Here is a 25228-nt window from a genome sequence, read left to right as displayed (position 1 = left end):
TAACGCACCTAACCAAACAGAGAAAAGTCCCCCTTTCAACTTTTTATCACGACCCGAAAAAAGTCTATATGAACATCATCATGAGAGTTGAGCCGTCGGCGCTGGAAAGAAACTTTCAAATATGGAAATGCATTTCATTTTTTTTTTCTTCATCAGTCTCGTCCCTCGTCTCATTTTTTTAGAACAACCGAAAATTAGTTCGGGGGAAGCTCAAAATAAATAAAGAAGTCCATTTCATTCGTCGTCGTCGTGACCGAATCGAAAAATTGGCTGCGACACGATACATATCGAGTCGACCCATCAAGGGCCGGGGCGCGCTCGCGGATAGATAGATGGATGCGATAGCCGATAGGATAGGATATATACAACAACACTGTGTAGTAGATGGATGGGGGTTGGAAATGAGGGGATCATTCCGTGCGCCCGATGGACCCCGCCATCCCCCGTGCCATATTTTTTTTTTTTTTTTTTTTTTTCGTTTGCTCTGTGTGTGTGTGTGTTTGATGGATATACGGATGGGGAAGAACCGAAAATATAACAAAAGATAGAGCGAATATGTACAAGTAATATATAAAGAGGGCGGACGATATTAGATCGACACCCAAAAGAGAAGAGACACTGTGTGTGTGTTGTGTGTGTGTGTGTCTGGGTGTTTACCGGAGACCACACCCAATTGTGTGTATGGTGTGTGCATATAAGAGAATTAGGAGAGCAATATATACACCCTCCAGCGAATTGGATATCCCAAGCTCGACAATATCGACTAGCTCTCTTTTTGTTTTCTCTCTCTTGTGCTGTGTTTCTAATATCCACACACACACACGACGACGACCTTACCCTTACCCCGACGTCGTCAAACAAGTCAATAAATCCTGGTCGCATTTAGCCGCAGGCTCCTACATGTTACGCACATTTTTATATTACCTTCATAAAAATAGACGAAAAACAAAACCAAACAAAAATCCCGCTCTTTTCTCTCTCTCCCTTGAAAAACTAATCAGCTTGAGACTCCCGAGGTCCGTTCTCCGTGAACTTGCAACCCCCCCAAACATGCCACATTCTCTTCCCTATAGCTCTCGTCGCGTATGAGCCAGCGTCGAAAATGATCACACATTCGGCGCTGGCGACGTCGTCAGACACCACACACCAGTAGCAGAGATAAAAAAAGAGACGAACGGACGTCGACGGGAGAGAAACAACAAGGAGGAAATGCACAAGAAGAGAATAAAGTGGAGGAGGGGGGGACTTGGTTGTGTGTGTGTGTATGTGTTCTGGTTATTGATTAGCCCAAAATGCAAAGCGCGTTCAAACATATGGTTCTTCGTCTGCCTCAACTGCCCCCCCCCTCCTTTTCCCCCCGTTTCATCCGCCAGAGAGATGGAATTATGCGCTACGGGGGCCTCTCAATAGATGATGGCCCGGCACAACAACAACAACAGAAACAAGAAACAAAAAGAGTTGGACGGGGGCGCTCTTCATGACTGGGGACAGACACAGGGCGAAGAGAGAGAGATATAAAAGCAAAAAGGGATACACACGTATATGTACAGTATTCTAATTCCCCCGATAGATTTAGTTTGAATAACCGGGCGAAGAAGAAGAAATAGAAGCTTCCCTACAAAAGAGAGTGAGAGGAAAGAGAGGCGGCCCACCATACACACACACACACAGACGACGCCCCGGCTTATATGCATAGTGCGCTCGGATTGCCATTGCATATTGATTATTGGGAGTAGTAGTGTAGCATTGGTAGAGCGGCATCGGTCGCTGGCTTAGATATAGCCGAGCAATGAACGAAAGGGTGGAAAACGGGAGGGGGGAGGGAAATACAGCCAACGTCGCCGTCGTCGTCGGGCTGACTAGCTTGGCGTCGGGAGGCCGATGAACGGGCGAAACCCCCCTCTATATCCCTTGGGTCGGCTTCTGAAAGAGGGTGGGGGGGGAGTAGAGAGAGGGAAAAAGGAGAGACAGAGAGACACTTCGGATTCCTCGCATACAAAGCGGCTTTAATTAAAGTTACAACACACTCCCCTCCCCTCCACCCCACCCACACCCCACCCACTTTAGTGCGCCCAGCTATACAGACTCAATCTCCTCTTTGAGCCTTGGCTCTCTCTCTCTCTCTATTGTCGGGTGGGTGGTTGAATGCCATCCTCTCTCTCCTCTCTCTCTGGCTCTCTATGCGCGTCTATATATATCGAGCCGTATCGCTTTAGACGATCGGCAATCCAATTCTCGGCGGGACAAAGTTAGTCCAGTGTCGGGAGAAACAAGAGATCGCGGCGCTACCGACGCCCGCCGGATCGAGCGCTTTCATTCTCTTGTTTGATTTTATTTATCTTTTTGTTTTTTTTGTTTGGTTTTTTGTTTCATTTGAATAATGGAAAACATACAATTTCCACCGAAAAATCGTGGAATAATTAAACAACGACGGCGGTGGGGGAAAAAAATTGATCGAGTCTGTCAATGAGCTTTCATTTCTTCAATTAAAAGACTCTCATGAGGTTAATTTCATTTTTTTGTTGTTGTTGGTTTCCTCATCGGGCGAAAAATAAAAATAAAAAAGGAATTCGGCAGGCAGAAATCTAACGACGAGGAAAGGAGAGCTGGCGCGATTTTTTCTTTTTTAAAATGATGGATTGCGCTTACCTCTTTTTCCTTGGCGGCTAGTTCGAGTAATGAAGGTCTGCCCATCACGTCGAGGGGCGTGTCCATGTTGGGTGGAGGTGGAGCTTCATTGGCCTGATCGCTGCTAAGCCGCTGCCGCTTGCTGCTGTCTTCAGCTCTCTCAAATTGTTCTTTGAGGACAGACAATTCCTTCTCGGCCAATACAGCGCGCTACAAAAACGAAAAATTCGTGACATTAATAAAAAAATATAAAATATAAATTTCAACAAAAATGTCAAAATTCAACAATTTAAAAACAGGTTCAAATTCGATTAACATTTCCCGTCAACCCCAATTTTATTTTGTAAGGGAACGGGTGTTGGGGAGGATTGGGTTTTGCGGTCACTTGGAATTTAAAAAAAAGAGACCAAAGGCCGCGAGATTGATTGAACCTTTTTCTCTTCACGCGCCCCAATACACGGCCGCAAGAAAATAAAAATAAAAAAAGATTGAAGAGAAAGAAAATGCCTTCCACTTTTGTGGTAAACCAACGGGGGCCCACCTCCCGTCAAAAAGAAGTCAATTGCTGTAGCTATTCTTCACCTTGCGGCCGTTCGGGACTGGCTTCATTCACGACAGGAGCAACAGCACGACATACGCGTACACACACACACCCTCATCGGGATCGAATAACAGGAGGAACCCCTTTCTTGCTTAGCTATAAAGAGGTCGGATATATAGTGGGGAGGGTCAGCCCCAAAGGTCGTCCCGGCACAAAAGGTCGTCCCCCTTTTCAGACCCCATAGTCCCGCCGAATGTAATGCCGACGGATTTGTTGCGCCTGGGCCCCCATCATCACCAAGCTGCGGCTAAAGAAACACAGCCAGGTCTTTTAGGTGAGTAAAAACTAAAAAGAGAGCCCCTTATTTCTTTTCTTTTTCCCGAGTCGGAACTTCTTTTTTTATCAGCCGGGCCGCGTTTCAATTAACCGCACCATTAGTGGCGGTGGCGGGTTTCGGTCGGTCGGGATTTTGATTCTTTTTCTTTCGGCCGCTATAAAAATGGAAGGAAAAGCGGGTTCACAATGAGAAAAAGAAGAAACTGAAGAAAATTTCAAGGGACTAACGCTAAGGGCTGGCAGAGAGTTTGCAGGAATGAACGCGTGCGCGGTCGGGAGAGCGCAACATGTGGCGCGTGAATTTCATTGAAAAATAGCGGCAACAGCGGTGACCGCAGAGAGAAAAAAAGAAAGAAAAAGAAAAGACAAGATTTTTCTCTTCTTCTTCTTCTTCCTCGACCGAAAGAACCAATCAAAATCATGTGACGTGATCCGTGGAAATCGAAAGAACGTGAAACCCATTGCCGGAATCATCCCCATTACAGCGACTGCTATTTGCTATTGCTACCAACTGTTATCCAGCGAGCGGGAGGGAGGGAGGAGTACCAAAACGAATGAAAGGTGACGCTTAACGACATCCGCGTGTACCCCCCAGTCGAGGAGCCAACAAGTTTTTTCTTTGAAAATATTTTAATATAAAAAAATATCGGGGTCGCGAGAGACGAATTCAATTTGGAATGTCGATCGCTTCCAAACTCTTTCCCTGGACATTGGCGCCCCTCCTGCTGCGTGTCTATACATCTGCGGGATAAGAAAAGGGGAAAGGGGGAGCGGGATAAGAGTGTAGAGAGACGGAAGAACAAATAGATAGATATCAATAAAATAAAGGAGAAAAAGAAGCGAGAGAAGGTCAATTGGATGAAAAGATGGCGGTCAGATCAATCGACGCGCACACACACACACACACAAGAGAGATGGAGAGAGAAAAAGGGAGAAAGAAAAGCGATAGAGAGATAAGAGATGGAGGGGGGCTGAAGTGTTTCCGCCGCCGCACAGTCAACGGTGGGTGGCTCAATGGGGTGCGCTGTGGGGTGGAGATCACACGGCCAAAAGCGGCTGCAGCAACAGTCGATCGGAGATCAATAGAGCGTGTTATCTACGGCCGCTCGAGCGCGTTCGATGAGAAGGAATGGGGTGGTGGTGGTAGGGGGGGGATATCTGGGTGTAGTAAGAGGGAGTGTGAAGAAAAAGAAGAAGAAAGAGAAGAGGAGGAAGAAGAAGAAGAGCGATAGATCCGACGCCTTGCAACTTCATCGCGCCGCATCGAAATAAGATAACCGGCACGCCCGCATCGCTATAACATTTCTCCCAACCCCCCGCTATTACGGACCAGCCACCAAACGGAATATCCACGATTCGATTTCAACGACAATTGCTCCTATGGATTTATATCAATCAGAAGGAAAATAACAAAGACACCTATGGCAGGAGATTTCCCATCACCACCGTCGTTTTCAAAACTTTCCAATCGGATTGTTTTTATTTTTTTTTTAACTTGTATCAAATCCTGTTGCCAAGACGGATTAATAAAAACGAAGCGCCGGATCGAGTCGGATTGAACCGACATTGAATTAATAAAATAAAAAAACGGATGAGACGACAAAAATGCCGAGAAAATAAATAATCCAAAACACACAAACACAATCAAAACATCATTGTGAATTAAAAGAAAGAGAAACCGGATTTTATGGGTTTATGGCGTGACCCGCACGGACCAATCATCCAGGCCAAAGAGAAGAAGCCTATCTAATTCCCTTTTTTTTTGTGTGTGTGTTCTTCTTCTGCTTCTGTCTGCTGTTATTTTAACCAGGGGAGGATCGGATGAGAGCGACGACATCGGTTAGGATCGTTCAACCGTTTATCTACGAGATAATCGCTGCGGCGGATTTCCGCGTTTTGTTTTTCTCTTTCGGGTGTTGTTAAACATAAATTTTTCGTCTACATCACCGACGCCATGTCTCATTCCTCTCCTTCTCAAAGAAATTCCGTATGCATTAATTAATCAGTTGAGAATTGAGAAATGGCAGCGCTGGCCAAAAGAGGAACTCGAGGGAGTCAAAGTCGAGCAGCGAGAAAACACGTCGTCGACGTCGGTGTGTGTGTCTGTTTGTACTTGATGATTCATTGATCAAAAGGGAAGTGGAGGATGGAGGAGGGAAAGACAAACTTTTAGAAAGAGAGAAGGGAGAGGGGGAGAGACTAGGACAACAAACAGAACGTCGAGCAGCAGAGTGTTACACACAACGTACAACTGACTATTGCATTTAACCAACCAGGGCGAGTAGCTCAGAGCTTTGTGTTACGACACTTGACACAAAATCGGGCGATGTGGGGAAGGGTGGGGTGCTCAAGTTGTTGCGACACACATCGCCAAACGATCAAACGGACGAAAATCACGCAACAAGAAAACGGGGGGAGAACCGAAGAGATGAAGATCAATCAGATCAGAAAAAAAGAAAGAAAGAAAGAAAAGAAAAAGAAAGAAATCCATATCTGGAAATGCAATCATTTTCTCCCTATTCAATCTTTCGCCACCTTTCCTACTGGTGTCTATGTATAACCTCATTGATCGACAGCGGATCAAAGAAATCGGGAGATGACAAAAACCCCCGCCCACCCACACTAGATCTACCCAAGACGACCGGCGTGTGCTTCCGGATGGAGCAGAGACAATTCAATTGACAGTGTATCTCTCTCTCTCTCTGTGTGAGTGTGTGTATTGGGCGTCGCCCAAGTTCCCGACCCCTGCTGCAGAAGACCAAAGGGGATAAAAATCATTCCGCCACGGTGATGGGATATGGCGGATGCCTTTGAAGCGTCTGTCCCCCCTCCCTCCGCTTTGGCTCGTGACTAAACATCACTAAATACTGTACTATGTAGTATATTTCCAGCAGCCTATATTTAAGGGATGGCGCATCATTCTCCATGGATGGATGGAATGAAGAAAGGAGAGTTATAGGCCTCGGTTATTCAATGAGAAATTGCTGGGCCCAAGTTGGCCGAGGAGAAGGAGAAGAAGAAGAAGAAGAAAAGTGGAAAGGACATTGAACATTCTGGACACGTTTGGAGGTCTCGACGACAGCCGGACTGCAGTGTCGTCGTCCAGCTTTAATTGCATGGGCATCGCAGACCCCTCCCGATGAGACCTCCAGCCGAAGGAAAAAAAAGTCCGCACTATCAAAAACGGACAAGGAGCCGAAAGAGAGATGACCTACTGCCGAATCTTTGACACGAACACACTGGGGTATTCCTCTTTTTTTTTCTCTCCTTCTCTTTTCTCTCTGCCCATCTCTTCACTTCAAGAACCCAATCAAGACAACCCCAATGGCACCAGGGACGGCCATGGGAATTAGCCTGGGCAGGCGGGCGGCGGCTCCTTGTACACATATATAGGAGCAAGACGCTCTGTGCGTACGTATGTGTGTTTGATGGGTTCCGAGCTCGTTCATCTACGACTGCACAGGCCCTTTCTTTTTTAGTCTCCCCTCGCTGATATGAAGGCAAAGCAAAGCAATCAGATATTGATCGGATGGAATAGTAGTGGTAGCGCCGGCACTAAAAATAAAAGTCTGGTTGGTTGGGGGGTGCGTGTGTTTTGCGCGTAGGAGAAAAACCTTTCCTCATCATCATCAACTTCTTCTTCTTCTTTCTCCATCAGCTCTCAATCCTCCGAACCGACACACCCCGAAAAACCCTAATAATAACCGGCTAACCTTACGTGTAAATGGTATACAAACACTTACGGAAAACCTATACAACAACGAGGAGTCGAGTATGTTTCCGATGGGACGGAATCACGAAAAAAGATTACACACCACTTTGCTACAAATATATCTTGTGTGTGTGTGTGTTTCTAATACTAAAGCTGCGGCATTCGGTCGTCAATTGCCGGGCGCAGGAGCAGCCCGCAGTCTGTGCTGCGGACGGACGATTGAATCAACAACAGGGAACGGGCGGAGGCGGATATGATGCATCCATTGGCGATAAATAACGGCCACTACACCGCTCCGTCGTGAACAATACAAAAAAGAAAAAGAAAACGATCGGTCTGGGTTTTTTTTTTCGGCAGAGGCGATCAGATGTTGTGTGTGTTTTGTCGTTGTTGTTATAACCCTGGAAAACGAATATTATGAAAAAAAAAGCTTGTTTGAAGAGTCTCGGCACGTTTTTCTTTTTCCTTCTTTTTTTACATTCTTCTTCTTCTTCTTTGTTTCATTTATTTGTTTTATCCTATTTCTCTTCTTCCTTTTAAATGCAGACGATTCAACAACAACCACCTGTTTTCACCTCTCTCTCTCTCTCTCTCTCCATTCTTGTCTATCCGGTTCTCTCTTCTTTCTTTTTCCCCTTTTTTTTCTCTCCCTGTCACGATATATACAAGCCATCACACACACACACACGGGCACACACCTGGACATAAAGAGACGTGTAGGGGGGAGACGTTGACTGTGTGTCACACATATGGTTCGCGGCGATGGAAAGTGTTTTCATTTTCCTGTTGAAATTATCTTTCTTTTTTTAAATTTTTTTTATCTTTTGAAAATTTCATTTTCTCAACTCGACAGATTCTGTTTTTTAAGAAAAATGTTACTCCTCATTTGCTTCCAGTAGTTAAGATGCGACGATATGGAGAGGGTGGGGTTGTGGGAGGGGAAATTATTGATTGGCTCATGACGCACACTGAGAGAGCTGCTCTATAGCTACCCCGGCGTGTGTGTGTGTGTGTTTCTAAGTAGCAGCGCTCTTTCCAATTTGGATCAATATCACTTATATACACCCCTCCATCGCCCTGTGTAGGCTCGATACCCCTTTTTATTCTTCCTATATATACCAATGGCTCGCATACAATTTCAACGTCGCATTAGCGCTCGCTTTTCTTATTTTTTTTTTAATGGCTGGCAAAGAAAAAGAATTCACACATTTCTATAGAGAAGCGACCGGGGGAAGAAAAACAGTAATTGGAATAAAAATAAATGAAGATTATCGATTGAGTAAGAAAAAAAAAGTCGATCGGGAGTTCTATTCCTGTGCGGAACTTCCCGTGAAAAGAAAAATATAATAAGGATGAGAAGGAAGGGGGGAAAAACAAATTCAACAGGTGAAAGAAAAAAGGGGACTTGTAAAGCTGCCAAAAAAGAATCAAATAAAGTAACGAATAAACCGGATATGCCGGTTGGTGGCTGTGCTGTGGCGGTCCCGCGTGATAAAATGCGGATAACATATCATACAAACAGAATAGCTTTTCTTGCTCGGACGTCACCCACCAACCAAAATGTAAAAACGAGAAAATGTGTTGGGTTTGTTAATGAATAGACGCGGAAACGAAAAAAAAAGAAAGAAAAGCTGTCGACAAATCCCCTCCTCCTCCCCCTTCTCCCCTCGAGGGGTGTGTGCGTGATCGACATTGACCTTCCACATCTCATTTGGATAGCTCGCAATTTCTGACTTGTTTTTTTCGCTCTTCCATCACGTGAATTTATTTCGTTCAACCGGTTTCCTCCTTTTTTCTATTTTTCGGGAAAATGTCGTCAAAACAACAATTTTCGGCCTCGAGGTGAAGAGCGTGAGCGGACGAATTCGTCTTCATTAAATTGGCCTTGCCTTTTCGAAAACAAAGGTGGGAAAAAAACGAGCGCATAGTGAGGCAATCCGTTGATTTGCGTAAATCGTAATCATGTGTAGTCGTCGTCGTCTGCCGTTTTGGCGCAAAAGAATGCGCAGAGTCATCAAGAGAAAAGTCCCGCGTGTGTTTCGTAAAAGAAGAACAAAAAAAAACAAAAAACAAAAAAGGCGGTCGTGAAAAAACCAGGAGGAGGTGGTGGGATAGGGACAGCCACCTGTCAGAGAGAAAGTCGAGCAAATGCTGCCGGCCGGTTGGTGGAAACTGGCCGGACGTGGGCAGGGTCTACAACACGAACGCATCGCCTTCTTTTATTTTTTCGATTCGACTCGACCGCTCTCCGATAAGGAAATTCTTTCGACTCTTTTGCGCCCACCGTTCGTTTTGTTCAAATTATTATTATTTTTTTTAAATACATTCTTTGGCCAAGTCTCCAGGTAACAAAAATCTGAGCGATAGCACAAGGTCGGATTGATGTACGACATGGAAATGATTCAAAACCCAAAAGAAACAAAAAAAAAAAAAAAAAAAATAAAAAAAAAGAAAAAAATGATCAAAGGAGATGATCAGAATTTCTTTTGGTGATGCGTGACTACAAGGGCACGGCCCAATGAATGCCACGATGAGACAAGATTAGGGGGGTGTCCATGATTCTTTTGCCATTTTCCAAAAGGGATTGGAGGCGGAGCCAAAAATTTTAAATTTTAAAAAGGTTAAAAAAAAATCTTTGAATTGACTTGATTTGCATTGCGACGATGTCGCCGGACAGAGAAATCAAAAAGGAAAAAGAAAAACCTTACGAAAAAGGGGGGGGGGGGACCACCAAGATTCCATGTGCGTCTGTGTGTCGGCGGAGAGCGAGAGAGAGAGAGGCACACACTCACGATAATGGACCGACTAATCGATCATGATGAAGACTTCAAGTACCACCACGACTACACAAGGGCCCAAAAGAGAAGATGAAACACAAACAGACACAAAAGAGAATATAGGATGATGGTGGTGGTGATGATGATGATGATGAAAAACAACAAACTAAAAAGCTAAAGCATTCGAGGGTATAGATAAAGAGAGAGAGAGAGATAAGTGGTGGGGTAAAAAAAGAAGAAAAAGAAAAGCCCAAACTGGCTTCGATCGGTTGATTGATGACCAGCTCCGGTCCGTCTTGATGGCAAATCCGTCGGGACTAGCTAGCGTAGAGAACCGCTCACGTTCGCGGCCCTTCTATTATATTCCTAGGCTGGGTGGGCAATACATACACAAACATCCCAAGACATCCAGCTAGATATCAGAAAAGAGAGAAAAGAGGAAAAAAAAAGGACGGAAAAACCTAATCCACAACACGCCGTGAAGGGAGGAGGAAGTAGTCGTCCATATAGATTGATTGCGTTGACTGATTGGGAATGAGATGGGCGACCCGCTGACGGCGCCTACCAATACTCGCGCGTCCAAATAACCAAGGCGTTATAGCACACCACCGCCCGCGCGCTCTTGTTGTTCGGAGCCCCGGTCGTAATAAAAAGAGAACGTGACAGCGAATTTGTAAACAAGTACTAGCACCACCACCACCACCACGATCTTTTCTCCTCTTCTTCTTCTTCTTCTTCTTCTTCCCTCTTCTTCTTCCGCAGCCGGTCGACCATACAAAACGAGGCCGACCAACTCCAGCGTATCCCCAAGACCCCACCCCATCTCTTCAACCGCACAGAGTTATAATAATAATAATAATAATACTAATAATAATATACGTGGTATGTGGTGTGGGCCTATTCCGACATCCGCACAGCTGGCCGCCGACAGAAACAAAAACAAGAGGGGCGCAGGCATTACAAGTAGCTTAGTAGATTCTAATACACTGAAAATGAAGTTATTTAACGATCGATTAGCGACGGGGGTGCTAAGTCAATGCTACGGCTATAATACTTGCCACTCTAAGCCCATTTTCGATCGATAAATTGTGCACAAACATAAAAACAACAAGACAAAAAAGAAAGAAAAAAGGTTCACCAGCAAAGGCTAATTCCAGTTCTATAAAAAAAGAAAAGCCAACCGATTCTTTTCAAACAAATACACAAGAAAAAAAAAGGTTTCTTATTTGTTTTTCGGGTTTTCTTGTCTTTACGATGGCTACGTAAACACAAATGGGCTGTTTCGGGCGATGATTTTAAATGAACAACCATTTCCGATTCACAAGCCACAGAGGGTTCAAAAGACTCTAATACTTAAAACAAAACAAAAATAAAATTGTGTATCGATTAAGACACTATATCGCGGTAAACGCATTTATAGGCTCCCGAACCGCGTCGGTCCGCAAAGTTTCAAAAATTTGTTCGGATGGAAAAAAAAAAAAAAAAAAAAAAGGCCCCGGGGAAATTCGAATTAAAATTAAGAAGAGATATATTAAAAGATGGTTTATGTACTCACTTGCTGCCAGAACTGGGCCAGGATAAGAGGTCCTTGCGATTTGGTTGTGAACCAGTCCAAGGACTCCATAGGTCTATAACGTTCATCTCACAACATGATGGCCGTTTTAATTAGATTTCTTCCCTTTTTTTTTTAATTCAAAATTTTTTTTTGGCTTTTTTCCGATTAAAAAAAAGAAAGGGGGCTAATGTGTGCGCTGACTCAGACAGTCGCAGCACGACACACACAAAAACACATCCAGTAGTGGTAGTGTGGCGCTCCACCAAATACCAAACGACACGACGAGCACTTGTTGTTGTTGCTGTAGGATTCTTCTTCTTGTGTTGGATCCGAACTCGATTGACTGATACGAGAAGACACACAAAAGCTTGTCCACCTTTAATTCGCCGTAAATTTCGTAACTCAACTTACAAACTAGAAAACATCTTAAAAGATAAAAAAAAAAGTACAACAAAGTTTCTTCACTCCCGCAAATGTGGCCGCACCGGGGGAGGAAAGAGACTTTTTGTGACACAACGCCGGGAATCATCAAAGATGTCATAAATACACACGATATCTATTATCAGTAATTTATATATTTATATACACACAAGTTGACTAGCTTATTTGCCGGACTCAAGTCGGAGGTTGTAAAAAAAAAAAGAAAAAAAATGGAAAAACCAACGAACCGCAAAAGTGTTTGGTGGTTGATCGTTCACAACAAGAGTCCCGGTCTCTATTCTAGATAATAAATATCGATAGGGGCTCTAACCTAGGGTTGTAAAAACCCAAGAAACACACACACATAGTGTGTATATCTGATTATTGACTCAAATGTCGGCATTTTTTTTTCTTGGGCGGGGTATTAACGTTTTCTGGTGGTGGTGTGGTGTGTTGTGTGGGGGTCGTTTGTAGTTTTGCCGCCCGTCGTCAAGACATTTTTTTTTTGAACGAAACGGAAATCTAATATTTAAAGCTCGGGCTCTTTTGACGATTTTGGCGCATTGGGTGGAAATATCTGGGGTGGGGTGGTCGCGGGTTGTTGCGCTTCGCGTGTTAACATGCATCACATCGGCTTAGAGAAACGGGAGGTGTCGATTGCGGATGATATTCGACCTCGCCTCACCCGCAACTCGACCAAAAGTCAAAACAGCAAGTGTCCGACTCTTATGTGTGTGTGTGTGTGTCTGAACTGTAGAACGGAGCAAGTACAATGGAGGGGGGCGATGCGGTGCGGATCAATGGCGGGTGAGAGGTGGGAGTGCGCATATGTTTCCACCTCGTCCGCGAGTTTGTCGGCGTGAGCATTGAGAGCCGCCAACACCTTTGCCTATCACGAATCAATGGATCTGGGAGCTCTTGTTCTCCCATCTTTCGAGTTCTAATACTCTCTCTATCACCACCCTCTCTAAACTGATAGCTGAGAGCGCCAGAGGGGGGAATGGGGAAACCTAACAGCGAGCTTTATAACTGCACCCAGGTGGTTGCCAAGGTTTGTTCGATCAATCGGTAGGGTAGGCAGTGATGGGGTGGGGTTGGGGTGGGGGGAGGTTGGTGAGTCTCACCTTATCACTTTTTACACGAGGGTGTGTTTGTGTGTAATAACCCTGCCGTTCGTTTCGTTCCTTCTCTCTCTTCTTATTTCGTCCACCCATCAAACCCTTGTGCGCTCCGACTGGAAATCATAATCATAAAAAAATAGGAGCGATCGAGCAGCTCCTAGCTCCTAGATGGAAAGGTCAGGAGGCTCATACACACACACACAACGACAACGATCGGGCGTTATCGATATAACTCTCTTTCTCCGCCACCCTCTTTTTTCTTACCCCCGCCGTGAGTGCGTGCTACTTTGCTCCCGCTTCCGACCAGACGGACGGACGGAAAGGACCCCAGAAAGAAATAGAAAAATGGGCAAGAAAAAAAAGAAGAGTGAGCTGTGCGCTCCCGGCTTTTTGCGCTATTATTTTCCCAAACGCCACCCATCAGTCCGATGTCGTCGCTTAGTAACTCATTACCAAGGGATATTGAACGATTATGCCATTTTTCTTTTCTAGACATGAGGGGGGGGGGGGGAATTATTCATCCCGTCGACCTAAAAAATTTCATTATAAAAAACTAAGCTGACCGCAACAGCTTCCGCCTATCCAGAAAAGTTCATAGGGGAGAAAAACGGGAGGAAATCGACAAGCCCATCGAGAGGATTTTTGGGTTTTTTTTCGGATAAATTCAAACGACAAACAAACGGAGTAACCGCACTGATCGAACCAAGAGATACGCCTACCCTACTACCCTTAACGGTAGAGAGAGAAACGCGTCTGCAAAATGTTTTGTTTTGGCTTCCGATGACATCAGCCATCCCAATGGCGTAATTCGAGACTTTCATAACGACACAACCACAAGAAGAAAAAAGAAACAGAATCTCAAACTCTTCTAGGCCCCCGTCCTAGTCCCTTTTTTTTTCTTGGACCCCCACCCACCGAAACCCAACAAAGTTCAGAATGTTAACCTCTTGCCATTTTAAGATTTTAGGTTCAAATCACATCCGATCTCAGACAATTTTTTTTCTTCTCGGTTCGGATTCGACCAGATTTTTGTGATTTTCGACGGGAATTATTACACACAAACTCAATGCCGACGGATAAACAAGGCGAGTGATTTCGGGACACACACACACAAGTCGGGACCGAGAGGGGTATAAAGGACTCATGCTGGTGAGTGTATCCACAAAGACACGAGGAGGAGCAGGAGCAACACCACGCCACACTAACAGGAATAACACGACACACACACACACAGGGAGCACACACACACACACACACACATCACAACCCCCCAATGGTAGTTTGTTTGGTTGTTGCTGTAGTGTTTTCTCGAGCACAAAACACGCGCCACTGATCATAAAAATAAAACCGGAACTGGAGGCAAAACGAAGACGTTGACATCCACACACATCCACACACACCGGGGCCTAACATTACGTATTAACGTATTACCTAATTAGAGCTAATTTCTTCACAGACTCCTACTTTTATTTTTATTTTAGTTAACGAAATGACAGCAATTTGTAATCAAACAACTGGAAACCAAACAAGGTTTTTTTTCTTTGACATTAGAAACTAATCAACTCAATTCTAAATCGATTAAGACTATAATACGTGTGGCCCCGTGATTAAGAGGGGGGAAATCTTTTTCATCGTGAGAGGAGAGATGAATCTCTCTCGCAATGACACGACTCGTTCTATACCTGCGGAGAAACGAGACAAGAATAGTTGTCGGTTGTTGTTGGTGGTGTTGTTGTTTGTGGGAGAAGAATTCGATTGTTTCCGAACAAACACACACAGAGAAAATAAAACACGAGAGAAACAAAAAATTTTTGGCGCACTTTGCGGATGAGGAGGTTGTTCGATCACGCACACAACGTGGGGAAATCAGACAAAAACCCCAATATCCGGTTGCGCAACAAGAATGTTATTCTTTTTCACCGAAAAATTCTGTTTTTCGCAGAATTTTGATTCAACTTTTTGGGGTTTTTTTTCTCTCCTCTATTTCGGGCGGCGATTGCGCGAGATGATCAACAAAACACGCACAATGTCCGTCTTTTCTTCTATTCCGAGTGTCGGTGTGATTTTGATTGGCAAACTCAAATCCTCTTCGTATTTGTGAAAACGGAAAAACGACTCGAAAAAATATTCAAAAGGCGTCGAGGACTTGTAGTCGGAAGTAAACAAGCAAATGAAACCACACGCACACTTTTTTTTTCTCGAATGGTACAGTAATAATAATGGGCTGCTGCTGCTGCTTGTGTAACAGACAACACGACGCGGCCGCAGACGGACGCGGACTGAGTCGGTTGAGCGATGTGAACTGCGGCCTGAGGCCCCCTCTGGCTGCTGCTGCTGCTTGCTTGCTTGCTGTGCTCTTGCCTTTGCTTCTGCTCCCTGGGCTCAACTCAGTTTTTCGCTCCTCCTCCTCCACCCACGGCTGTACCTCCCCCCTTCACCACTAACTCCCCCCACCATCTCCCCTAGTACTAGTAGACTAGAACTACTACTACTACTACTGCTGCTCGGCGTTGTTCTCTCCCACCCACCAAGTCGTCAGATGGGCCCTCAGTGCGAGTCTATACGCGCGCAATACAACATCTTAGACGCGTCTCCCCGATTCCACACAGCAGTTACACGAGTCGCCGACACACACACACAAAACAAAAAAACAAATGGGAAACAACAATGACTCTCTTCTGTACCTCACAATAGAATTAGCAGCAAAATACCCTTGTTCTTCGATAGATACTTTTGCCAGTGTCGCAATCCAAAATGGAACTGACCTCAATTTCGGCGAGGCAAGGCGATGCGGTGCGCAATAGAATCTCTTCCCACCCGCCGTCGTCTATTTATAATAATCATTTTGGAAAAGAACTAAAGCGATCCAGTACGAAAGGCTGTAGCAGCGGTTATCGAAGACTTAGCAACGCCCAGATTACCTGACTTTTGTGCATAGCCGCTCCTGTTGTAAATCTAGCGGAACTAAGGGAAACCGCCGACGATCCGAAATAATAAAAAATAATAAAAATGGCGTGACGTTTGATTTTTTGAAAGAGGCCAAACGAGGGAGGGATTTTCGGTACACGTCGCCAATAAAAAAAAACAATAAAAAGATTGAGAAATAAAGACCGGAATCGTCTGGAAATGCGACGTCATTGGCAGGTGTGACATGATGACTCAATCGACATTTGTTCGATCCTAAGAGATTTCCATATTTAATACCTCTCTGATAAGCGAAAAACAAGAGAGAGAGAGAAGCGATAGTGGTGCCGGCCAACTAAAGATAAAAGGTGTTTCCACACGACACACACACACACACAAAAAGAGCCGTGTCGATTCGTTTGTTAACATTTAATTGGCCTGTCGTTGACTGGTACAAGAAAACATTAACACCGCGCAACCAGTACGCTCGTTTCCACTTTCCAGACAACAAAAAAAAGCAAAAACGAGTAGTACCAGAAGGAAAAAGGAATGAGAGAATTCCGGCCGTGACATTGGCATTTCAAGGTGCTTCCACAGATGTGTATACACACAGGAGGAGGAGGAGGAGGAGGAGGAATAGTAGCTAAACGAGATAGACCCTGCTGCCGGTGATGGAGCGGCGAGAAACGACAAGAGAGACGAGGGAGGGATGTTAAGGTTATTTTTTCCGGGGCTTGAGGACATTAATCCACGTCCTTCTTCTTCCTTTTTTTCTATTTCATTTCGCTGTCTCGTCATATTCCTCGAGGAAACATATATATAACAAAAGTATAAATAATACACTCCCCCCCCCCCTTGTCAATGCGCCAGGTCCCAATGTTCTGATGGAACCCCGAAAAAAGAACGGAATTTCATTCGTTTTAATTTTCTCTTTTTCTTTTTTCTTTCGTGTGGATCTTTCGAACAGGAATCTTGTCACGGTCAAACGCGTGTCTGTGTGTATGTTCGGCGGCACAGTCAGTGTGTGTTGGGGACCTCAGAAGCGACGACCAGTAAATAAAGTAGCCTAGTAGTAGTAGTAGTAGTAGTGTAGTAGTAGGAGTAGTAGTAGTAAATAGTGAAGGCGGGCGAGGAATAACAAACTGTTTCTGATACATATTCAATCGGGCCCTCTTTTTCCTTCTCATTTTCCTACGTCGTCGTCGTCGTCGTTTCTGATTCCTTATTCACTCACCATCTTCTCCTTCTTCTTTCACCTTGTCGGTCTGTTATTTATGTAAATGCTCAGGTGTATCGAAAAAGAAAAAGAAAAAAAAAGGAGGGACCCCTGCAGCCCCCAAAGCGAGTGACCAGTTTTTAAGCGAGTTGTCACTCGGCATCGTCTCTCTCTCTCTCTATGCATTTCCACTCGACATAGACAAACGGGAGGGAAACAGGTGGTGGATGGCAGCAGAGAGAGGGGGACCCCGGTCGATGTGCTCCGATCGGTGAGAAATGGCCTACAAAATAGGTTCCGTCACGTCGTCAATAACTCGTTTTCCTTCGTCTTTCTCTCTCTCTCTCGGCTCTATTCCTCTACGTGTGTCGTTAACTTATTTATTCGATTCCCTTTTCAAAAAAATTCTTGACCAGCTTTCTGGGATTTGTCTTCCTCAGCTCGTCTTCAGACATCCACACCAAATTGACGTTGGCCCCCACTCGGCACACGAGATCACGCAATAATAATAATAACAATTGCCGATAGCGGAAAATAAGAGGAAAGCAAAAAAGAATGACATTTTGATTTGCTCATCTTGACGGGCGCGTAAGGATTCTCCGAAGCGCCACCAGAAACACAAAACAAAAAAAAGTCGAAAAAATCAACGAGTTCAATCAATATCGAAAATTAAATTTTTCAACAGGTTTCTCTTTTTTGTCTTTTGAGAAAAATCACGCGCTAGACTGAGCGCTCGTTCGAATTGCTCATCTCAAAATCAACAAGGTGGCGTCCAGTATCTTTAATGAAATTCATCGATTTTTTCGTGTGTCGCCTTTTTTTCGGCGGGATTTTACACTTCATCAAAAGGCAAGAATTTCAATCAAAAGTGAACTTTCCCGATCGTCATTAAATAAGTCGACTCTCCTTTTTTTGCTTTCCAGGAAGGCCACGGACTCACTTTGGTATTATCGATTGAGCGACAAGCCGACGCCAGCCACTTGCCGGTTTGGAACGAGACTTGCCAAAGGTGCCAATCAGCTGTTGCTCCACGACTCTCGAGCCAAAGAGGTTTGACAGGCACGCGTCACACATTCGAAGAAATCGACAAAAGAGATGGTGCAAGGATAACACGACCGAGAAAATAGAATAACGGGTGGAACATTCTCAGATCGAATCCTCTTTTGAATAGTTCCCAGCAACACCTCTCGTCGGTGTCATTGCACTTGCATTTGCAACCCAAATGTTAAAAAAAAAAAAAAAAAAAAGGAATTGTAAAGTGAAAAGTTGACAGCTTCAAGCGTTTGAGATATTGAAATCGGTCGACGGCTGTTGGCCGGCCGAGATGATTGCGATTTAATCCGCATCCGTGGATGTTGGATCTTTTTCGCAATGAGCGAGCAATACTGCAATAATATAACGTCGAAACCGAGGAGGCAGTCTTGACGTCGATTCATTAAAACGGTTTGAATTGGAATTGAATTGCCGCCGAGGCGAGATGCAAAGGCGAGCGATTAGTGGCCCCCCATTCAGGGAGTCAGTGAGGCCTGGACAATTTCTCACAGGAAGAATAAGGAGATAGGGGGGCTACGTACATTGTACATACTGTCTAATACGAAGCCGAGTTAAAAGGAGAGACAAGTCAAAGGGGAATAAGACATGGAATTTTCATCATTGAGAGTCTCTAAAAGCGAGAGAATGATTGTTAATTGAAGCGGCGCGTTCATACAGAATTTACGAATCCACCAAGAGCCGAGAAACGACCAAGACTTGTGTCTAAACGTACCCTCGAGGAATCAAAAGTGAAAAAAAGGGGAAAATAACGGTGAAATGGGGACGCGTTATTTTGTCTTTTTAAACACATTTTCCGCGCCAGAGTTATTTCCAAACCCTGTGTGTCAACTCCCGATCTAATCACCTATTCGATTCGCCAAATCTAAAATCGATCACTGCGCACAGGGGACCAACATGAATGGGGGGAAAAGGCGACAGTTTAACAACACTGTCACCTGTTTCCCTTCGAAATCTTTTTAAAAAATAAATTGTAAAAAAAAAGCATTCGCCCGGAATAGAAATTGATGCGGAAGTGGGTGTGTTGCGCCGCAATCTCCGTTGAAGCGGATCTGGCCAGGAAATCCCATCCAAGAATATCACAAGATCAAAAAACCGCATATATAAAGAAAAAACCCCAACAACAACAACAATCGATCGCGAATCACAAACGGTCACGACAAGGTTATCACATTCTTCCCTTTTGTTTCGATTATTTACGACTCGCTGTGGGGGCTAGCAGTCGAAAGATTTTGTAACGACATAATACCGGATCGAAAGTCAATCATTCATCGGTTGTTATACATTTTTGTTTCGTTTTTTTTTAAGGTCTTCTTCTTTCTTTTACCGTCCCCCGGACAGCCGCCAACCCCGAAAAACAACAAGATTTTTATGCGGGAGATGACATTGAGACAGGACAATATATATTACATGTTGTTGCCTTGCTCGTTTTTGAAATATAGATAGTTGCATATTATACTCTTAGACGTCGTTGAGTGTTTGTGTTTGTGTGTGCGGGTTCTTGGCCTCAGCAGATCGATCTGGCCACCGATCGAGAATGGAACGTCATAGAGAACCCCAGATGGTGATACCCGTCCACCCCCGTCCCAAACCCGCACGCTGAAACAACAATGTGCGTCTATACTACCACAACAACAAGAAGAAGAAACATAAAGCCCATTGGCTCACCACACACAGAAAAACACACATCTTTTTCTCTCTCTCTCCGCTTCGTTTTGCCTTGTGCGACTACATTTCGATATTGAGCTGATCCGATAAGGGACCACACATGGGGGATTCGATACTTTTTTTTCCTTCAGATGTGGACTCTGTGTGTGTATATCTATATATAAATATACACAGAGAGAAAGAAAAGAGAGATAGATAGATTATAGGCGACTTTGGATAAAAAAAAAAAGGAAAAACCAAAAGAAGAAGAAGAAGAAGGAAGCTTCTTTTTCTGTTGATCCCCCCTCCATTCATAAATCATTTCCTCTTCGGGGGGATTTTTGTTCTATTATTCAAATGTGTGCATAGACACACAAACAGGAGAGAGAGAGACTTTGGAGAGAGAGAGATTCAACATCTAATGATGAGCCCCTCTTATATTATTTCCTCCCTTCTTCTTCTTACTCTTTTCATTCACATTTATACGAAAAAACCCTCCGCATTCGATTCCAGCACCTCTAATTGGTACGACTCTTTCTGTACGCCTTTGTCGTTATATCAGAGTCTATTTTTCCAAGAAGAGGAGAGAGAGAGAGAAAAAAACACAAACCTTCAATCAGATGTCTAGTAGTGGAAGTAATGTGCACAGTTTAACGGCCTCAAAAGCGAAAAAAAAGGAAAAGAAAAAAACATGTTTGTGCGACAGGCCCAGCAATCTCAATAGGCCTGCTAATGATAATTGCAGCGATACGCTACTTACGACGGATATGGGTACGGGGGGAAAAAAAAGGAGCCGATTACACATGCACCTTGTCCCTCTTCCATGTTTTTCGACAGAGAAATCCGGTCAGAGTGGTACTACACACACCAGTCGAGGTGAAATCGGGTACACACACCAAACAAGCCAAAGAAAATCGTTGCCTTTTATCAGAGTTTTCTGATCTGTCTTCTTCTCCGGGGGTCGAGCCAATGCGGCCCCAGCGTCCCATTACTATCCATGACAACTGCAGGGGATGGGCCTGGGCTACTACCATCATCATCATCTACTAACGCGACTCCCGGAGTCGGTGACTGCCACTTGTGTGGGTGCCGTATTGAACGGAAACGGCCGGGCAACCGTTGAAAGCCGTTGGCCGACGGGGAATTTCGCCTATGCCTTTTCCAATTAGCTATTCAGAGCGCTTAATCAAGTATTCCGAACACAGCGGGACTCTACCCCCCTCGAAAAGAAAAAATGGACGGGATGGAAAAAAGAAATGGGACGATACAGGGGCGGAGGAGAGTAGAGGAGCAATACATAACACACACGCACGACAGATATATAAATGAGAGAGATATAGATGTAGTTTCCTACCTGATTAGCTCGATCCAGATCCTGCATTAATATTTCAATTTCGTCGAGCCTGCAAATATAGAAAGAGACATTGAGCGTATGCATAATGTAATATCACGAGAGCAGCTCACGACAGAGAGAGGGGGGAGGGCGTAGAATTAGATAGCTCCCTAACGACAGCCGTTGTATATCTGTCATTAACAAACAATCACTAATGACTGTTTGCTCATCGAGCAATGTCGCAGAGCCCTAGTAGCGCGCCGATCAAACATCTCCCAAACAGCTTTCGTCGATGACTTTTTCGAACCGCTCACGACTACGTCAACGAAGGGGGGAGGAAAATTATAAAAAAGAAAAAATAGCGGGAAACAAAATGCGGGATAAGAAACTGCAGCCGGCATTGACACCGATTTGCACTAGGTCCCTTGAAAGGTTGGAAGACTGTCAATTTTCCCGCATTAGTAATTAATTCCAGCTGCCACTACGACTACTACCCCTCTCTCCCGTTTGCTCTAAATTGATACTAGCGGCCCCGGGATGGACCTAAAGTCTTAGGGAACAAACTGTGTGACGGGGGGGCCGCCAATGAGAGTTAATATTACATATAATGAAAAAGGCGGAGAGGAGGGGGGTGGGGGTTATTATAGTTGTACAGTACGGGACTACGTGCTCGACTTACTTGGCATGGGAAATGACTTCGGCTCCAGCTTTGGCGTCGAACAGTTCCGACTGCAGTTCAGTGACAGCTGTAAAAGACATCAAAGATTCATTGGTATATTGCACATGGTAGACATACAACAAGCATTTCGAACGACGGCGACGACGACGACGGCCTTTCTCTTATTTACACACACTGTAGCTCTCTCTTCGTGATCCGCCATCATACACATCATTCGGTGTTTATCTCATCCCGACCAAAACCAAACGAGAAAACAAAAATGGGGGGGAAATAAAAAATAGTCCATCAGCGTTTTTGATTTTTCCTCCGGTTCTTTACATGAGCGTCACTGTTTTTCTGTGTGTGTGTCCTTCGGCCTCTGATGTATTTACATCAAGTTCGATGTGTGGCAGCAGAAGCCAAGAGGATCAGAAAGGTCAGTTTGATGGAAGAGAATCACAAACAGAAGATTCGATTCATCATCGATCTGTTTCAAACGGAATGAAAGAGAAACATCGTCCAATGCAATGGCAAAGTGCGTCGTTTCTCCATGACGGACAAGAAAACGAAAATAGGAAGAAATAAAAAACCAAAATCGAAAGAAGAAAAAATTTGGGGCGATGACCTCTGCCAACTCGAAAGATGATAATGTACGAGGTTAGAATCAGTATGTGGAAAAAGAGAGAGAGACAATTTATATAACGGCCAACAACACACACACACATAATCATGGGCAGACTGCGTGCGTGTGTGTGTGTGTGTAAAGATCTACCGGGTATCAACTTACTGGCTTGCTGGGCGGCGAATTTCGATTCGGCTTGGGCCAAACGGCGGGCCGTCAGTTGGTTCAACTCGACCAACTCACGCTCCCTCTCTTCGAATTGGCTCCTTAGGACGTCCTCGTGCTCCTCCAGTCGTGTCTGAAATCGTAAAAAAGAAAAGGAGGAAACAAATGAAAGGCCACTACAATCAATGCCCACATGATAACAACATGACAAACAACAATGAGACTCAAAGTTAACTGTCTGGCATCTGTTACGTCCACACACACAGTGCCAGCACAGCACAGCCCCAGAAATCTCCACAGCACCAAACGGTTTGAATAATTCTTTCTTCGAAAAGAAATAGCAATCTACTTAATTAGCTCAGGGAGAGAATGGCATGAGAAGATTGTGTGTTTAGTGCTCGTTGAACTGGGCAACACATGTGGACACACAAATAGAGAGACCGATGTGTGGCCCCCACCAACAACTTTTGCTGCTGCATATATAACATTATAAGCCCAACAGATATTATATGCATAATATCCACTGCAAGAAAGTGGTGGCGGCAGCGGCCGGCCAAAGGGAAGAAGAAAAAAACGAGTTTGATGCCTCTTGCTGCTGCTCCCATTGTGGATTTCACAGCTGCCAATTACGTTAGCCCATCGTTCGTCCACCGAATTTTCATAGATACACATTTTTCTGTGATCTTTTTTTATTTTTATTTCAAATTTTATGGCGGCTTACGAACGAGCGAGTCCATCAAAAAAACATACACACAAGGTCCACTATGAAGCCCAGTGATAGTCAAACCGACCGGCTGCTGCCAACCAGCCCAAAGATCCTTATCTCTGCCCATGTTTCTTGTAAGCAATAAACCAAGAAGAATGCCGAATTTCCTCATTCCTTACCCATTCGAAAGAAGCCCGGCATTAAGAAGAAGAAGAGGAAAAAACACAACACGAGCATAACTGTGAGAAAAACGTGGTTTCGAAAAAATAAAACTAAAAAGAAATCGAGAGCAGACGGCTTTTTTCAGACCCATTGTCACACGGCCGGATACAAGTGGCGCCTCACTTGACACTTCACCTCGAACCAATTTATAATATCGAAAGTGAATTTTTCCCTTTTTTTCTCCAAATAATTGATTTACACCCAATAACTTATACACTAGCAATGTGGAACAAATCGCCCGTCATTAAAATAAAATCGAATTCGTTTATTTTTTGTTCGTTTTCGTGACGGAATGCGTTCAATTTTGTGGCCAGACCGGATGACGCGTATCAACCGATCGTCGATTATAATTTCCAAGTTTTTTGTATTTATTTTTTTAATATTAGAAAAAGAAAAAGAAAAAAAAAGGGGTAGATCGAAACAGAAGTGGTTAGCGGTGGCCGGCAAACACAGTGTGTGCTGCTGTTGCCGCCGCCGGATACCGGTACATTTCACGAGCCATTTAGTTCCCACAATAATTCCAGAGTTGCCTAATGCCTCGTTTTCTTTCTGTGGCTTTTTTTTTTCTTCTCCTCCATTTTTCCCGTTGGTGATCCGATACACACAAAATAGACCATCCATCGCTTGTTACGTAACCATTCAAAGTCGCGCTGGAAAAAAAAATACCCCGACCTTATTCGATCGAAAGAGCTTAAATATTGATACAGGGGGGCTATATATCGTCGGACAGCACACGTGACATAGAAAATAAGTCGAAAAACACAGTAGTAGTACCGGAATAACCTAGTAGTAATACCCCTCCATACGTAATAGTTAAACAAAAAACAAAATATATAGTCTACTCTCAATAGTTGGATCCCGAGAGACATACAAACGAGTTAGTGTGTTCCTTGTTGAGCAGCAGATACTCGTCTATTTATTAAGGGTAAAAGAAGATTTCCATCAAACAAAAAAAGAATGGCTGCCCTTTTTTTTTTTCTCTGTTTGGCTCCTGGATGATTTTCTTATTCATATCAGGAGCAGCGTCAATGCGTCATGGATCCGATTGATATAAAAAGCAAAGGCTCCGAGAGCCCTTTATACTATTTATTAGCCAGCCTTATATAGTAAATCTATATATATATACGTATATGTGTGTGTGTGTACGATTTCTGCCGCTGCGTAGCAGTCTAGAACACACCCATATTGTATATGTACTATATATCAGTAACGATGATGGGATGGGTATATATATATGAAGGGGTGGGTAGGAGGGGTGGATATGTGTAACACGCACGCATCAAACATATATATGCGCTAACGTTTCAGGGTGGTGGATGGGTGGAGAGAAAAAAGCTTTCGCTTTCACCCGGAATCGATATGACCGATGCCAAAAACGGGCGGCTCTCTCTCTCACACAGTCACATATGCCATCACACACACAAGAGGAGCTGCGTGTTAAAAGGGAGGGGATGAAAAGATACACACTCTATATTACGTATAGGCATATATATATCTATAAGGGAGGAGGAAAAGGGGGGTTAGAAATTTTCAATGGGTGGTAATTGCCTTTACAGTTGAAAAGGTAAGTCCGGAGCTTGACACACGCTGGCACAGGGCAACGTTATAAAAGGTG

The 25228-nt window shown here is 44.2% G+C and overlaps 1 protein-coding gene across 5 annotated transcripts in view; it reads right to left on the bottom strand.

The window, feature by feature from the left end:
* Nucleotides 1-25228, bottom strand: part of LOC124209473 (homeobox protein cut-like) — a 161687-nt gene that overhangs the window by 32190 nt on the left and 104269 nt on the right. For 2 of the 5 annotated variants that reach the window (XM_046607464.1, XM_046607465.1), the window contains exons 6-9: nucleotides 22686-22818; nucleotides 21920-21986; nucleotides 21262-21310; nucleotides 2650-2838 (exon numbers count right to left, since the gene is read on the bottom strand). In XM_046607464.1, the coding sequence (XP_046463420.1) occupies nucleotides 2650-2838; nucleotides 21262-21310; nucleotides 21920-21986; nucleotides 22686-22818 (438 nt within the window). Of the gene's footprint in view, nucleotides 1-2649; nucleotides 2839-11549; nucleotides 11893-14772; nucleotides 15492-21261; nucleotides 21311-21919; nucleotides 21987-22685; nucleotides 22819-23570; nucleotides 23679-25228 lie in introns of those variants that run through there. The other 3 variants (XM_046607468.1, XM_046607466.1, XM_046607467.1) reach the window with 3 other exon arrangements.

The sequence above is a fragment of the Daphnia pulex genome, chromosome 12 (genome assembly GCF_021134715.1).
Source record: "Daphnia pulex isolate KAP4 chromosome 12, ASM2113471v1".
NCBI classification, from domain to species: Eukaryota; Metazoa; Arthropoda; class Branchiopoda; order Diplostraca; family Daphniidae; genus Daphnia; species Daphnia pulex.
The sequence above is the reverse complement of the archived record's forward strand: the minus strand, read 5'-3'. Positions and strand labels throughout refer to the sequence as shown.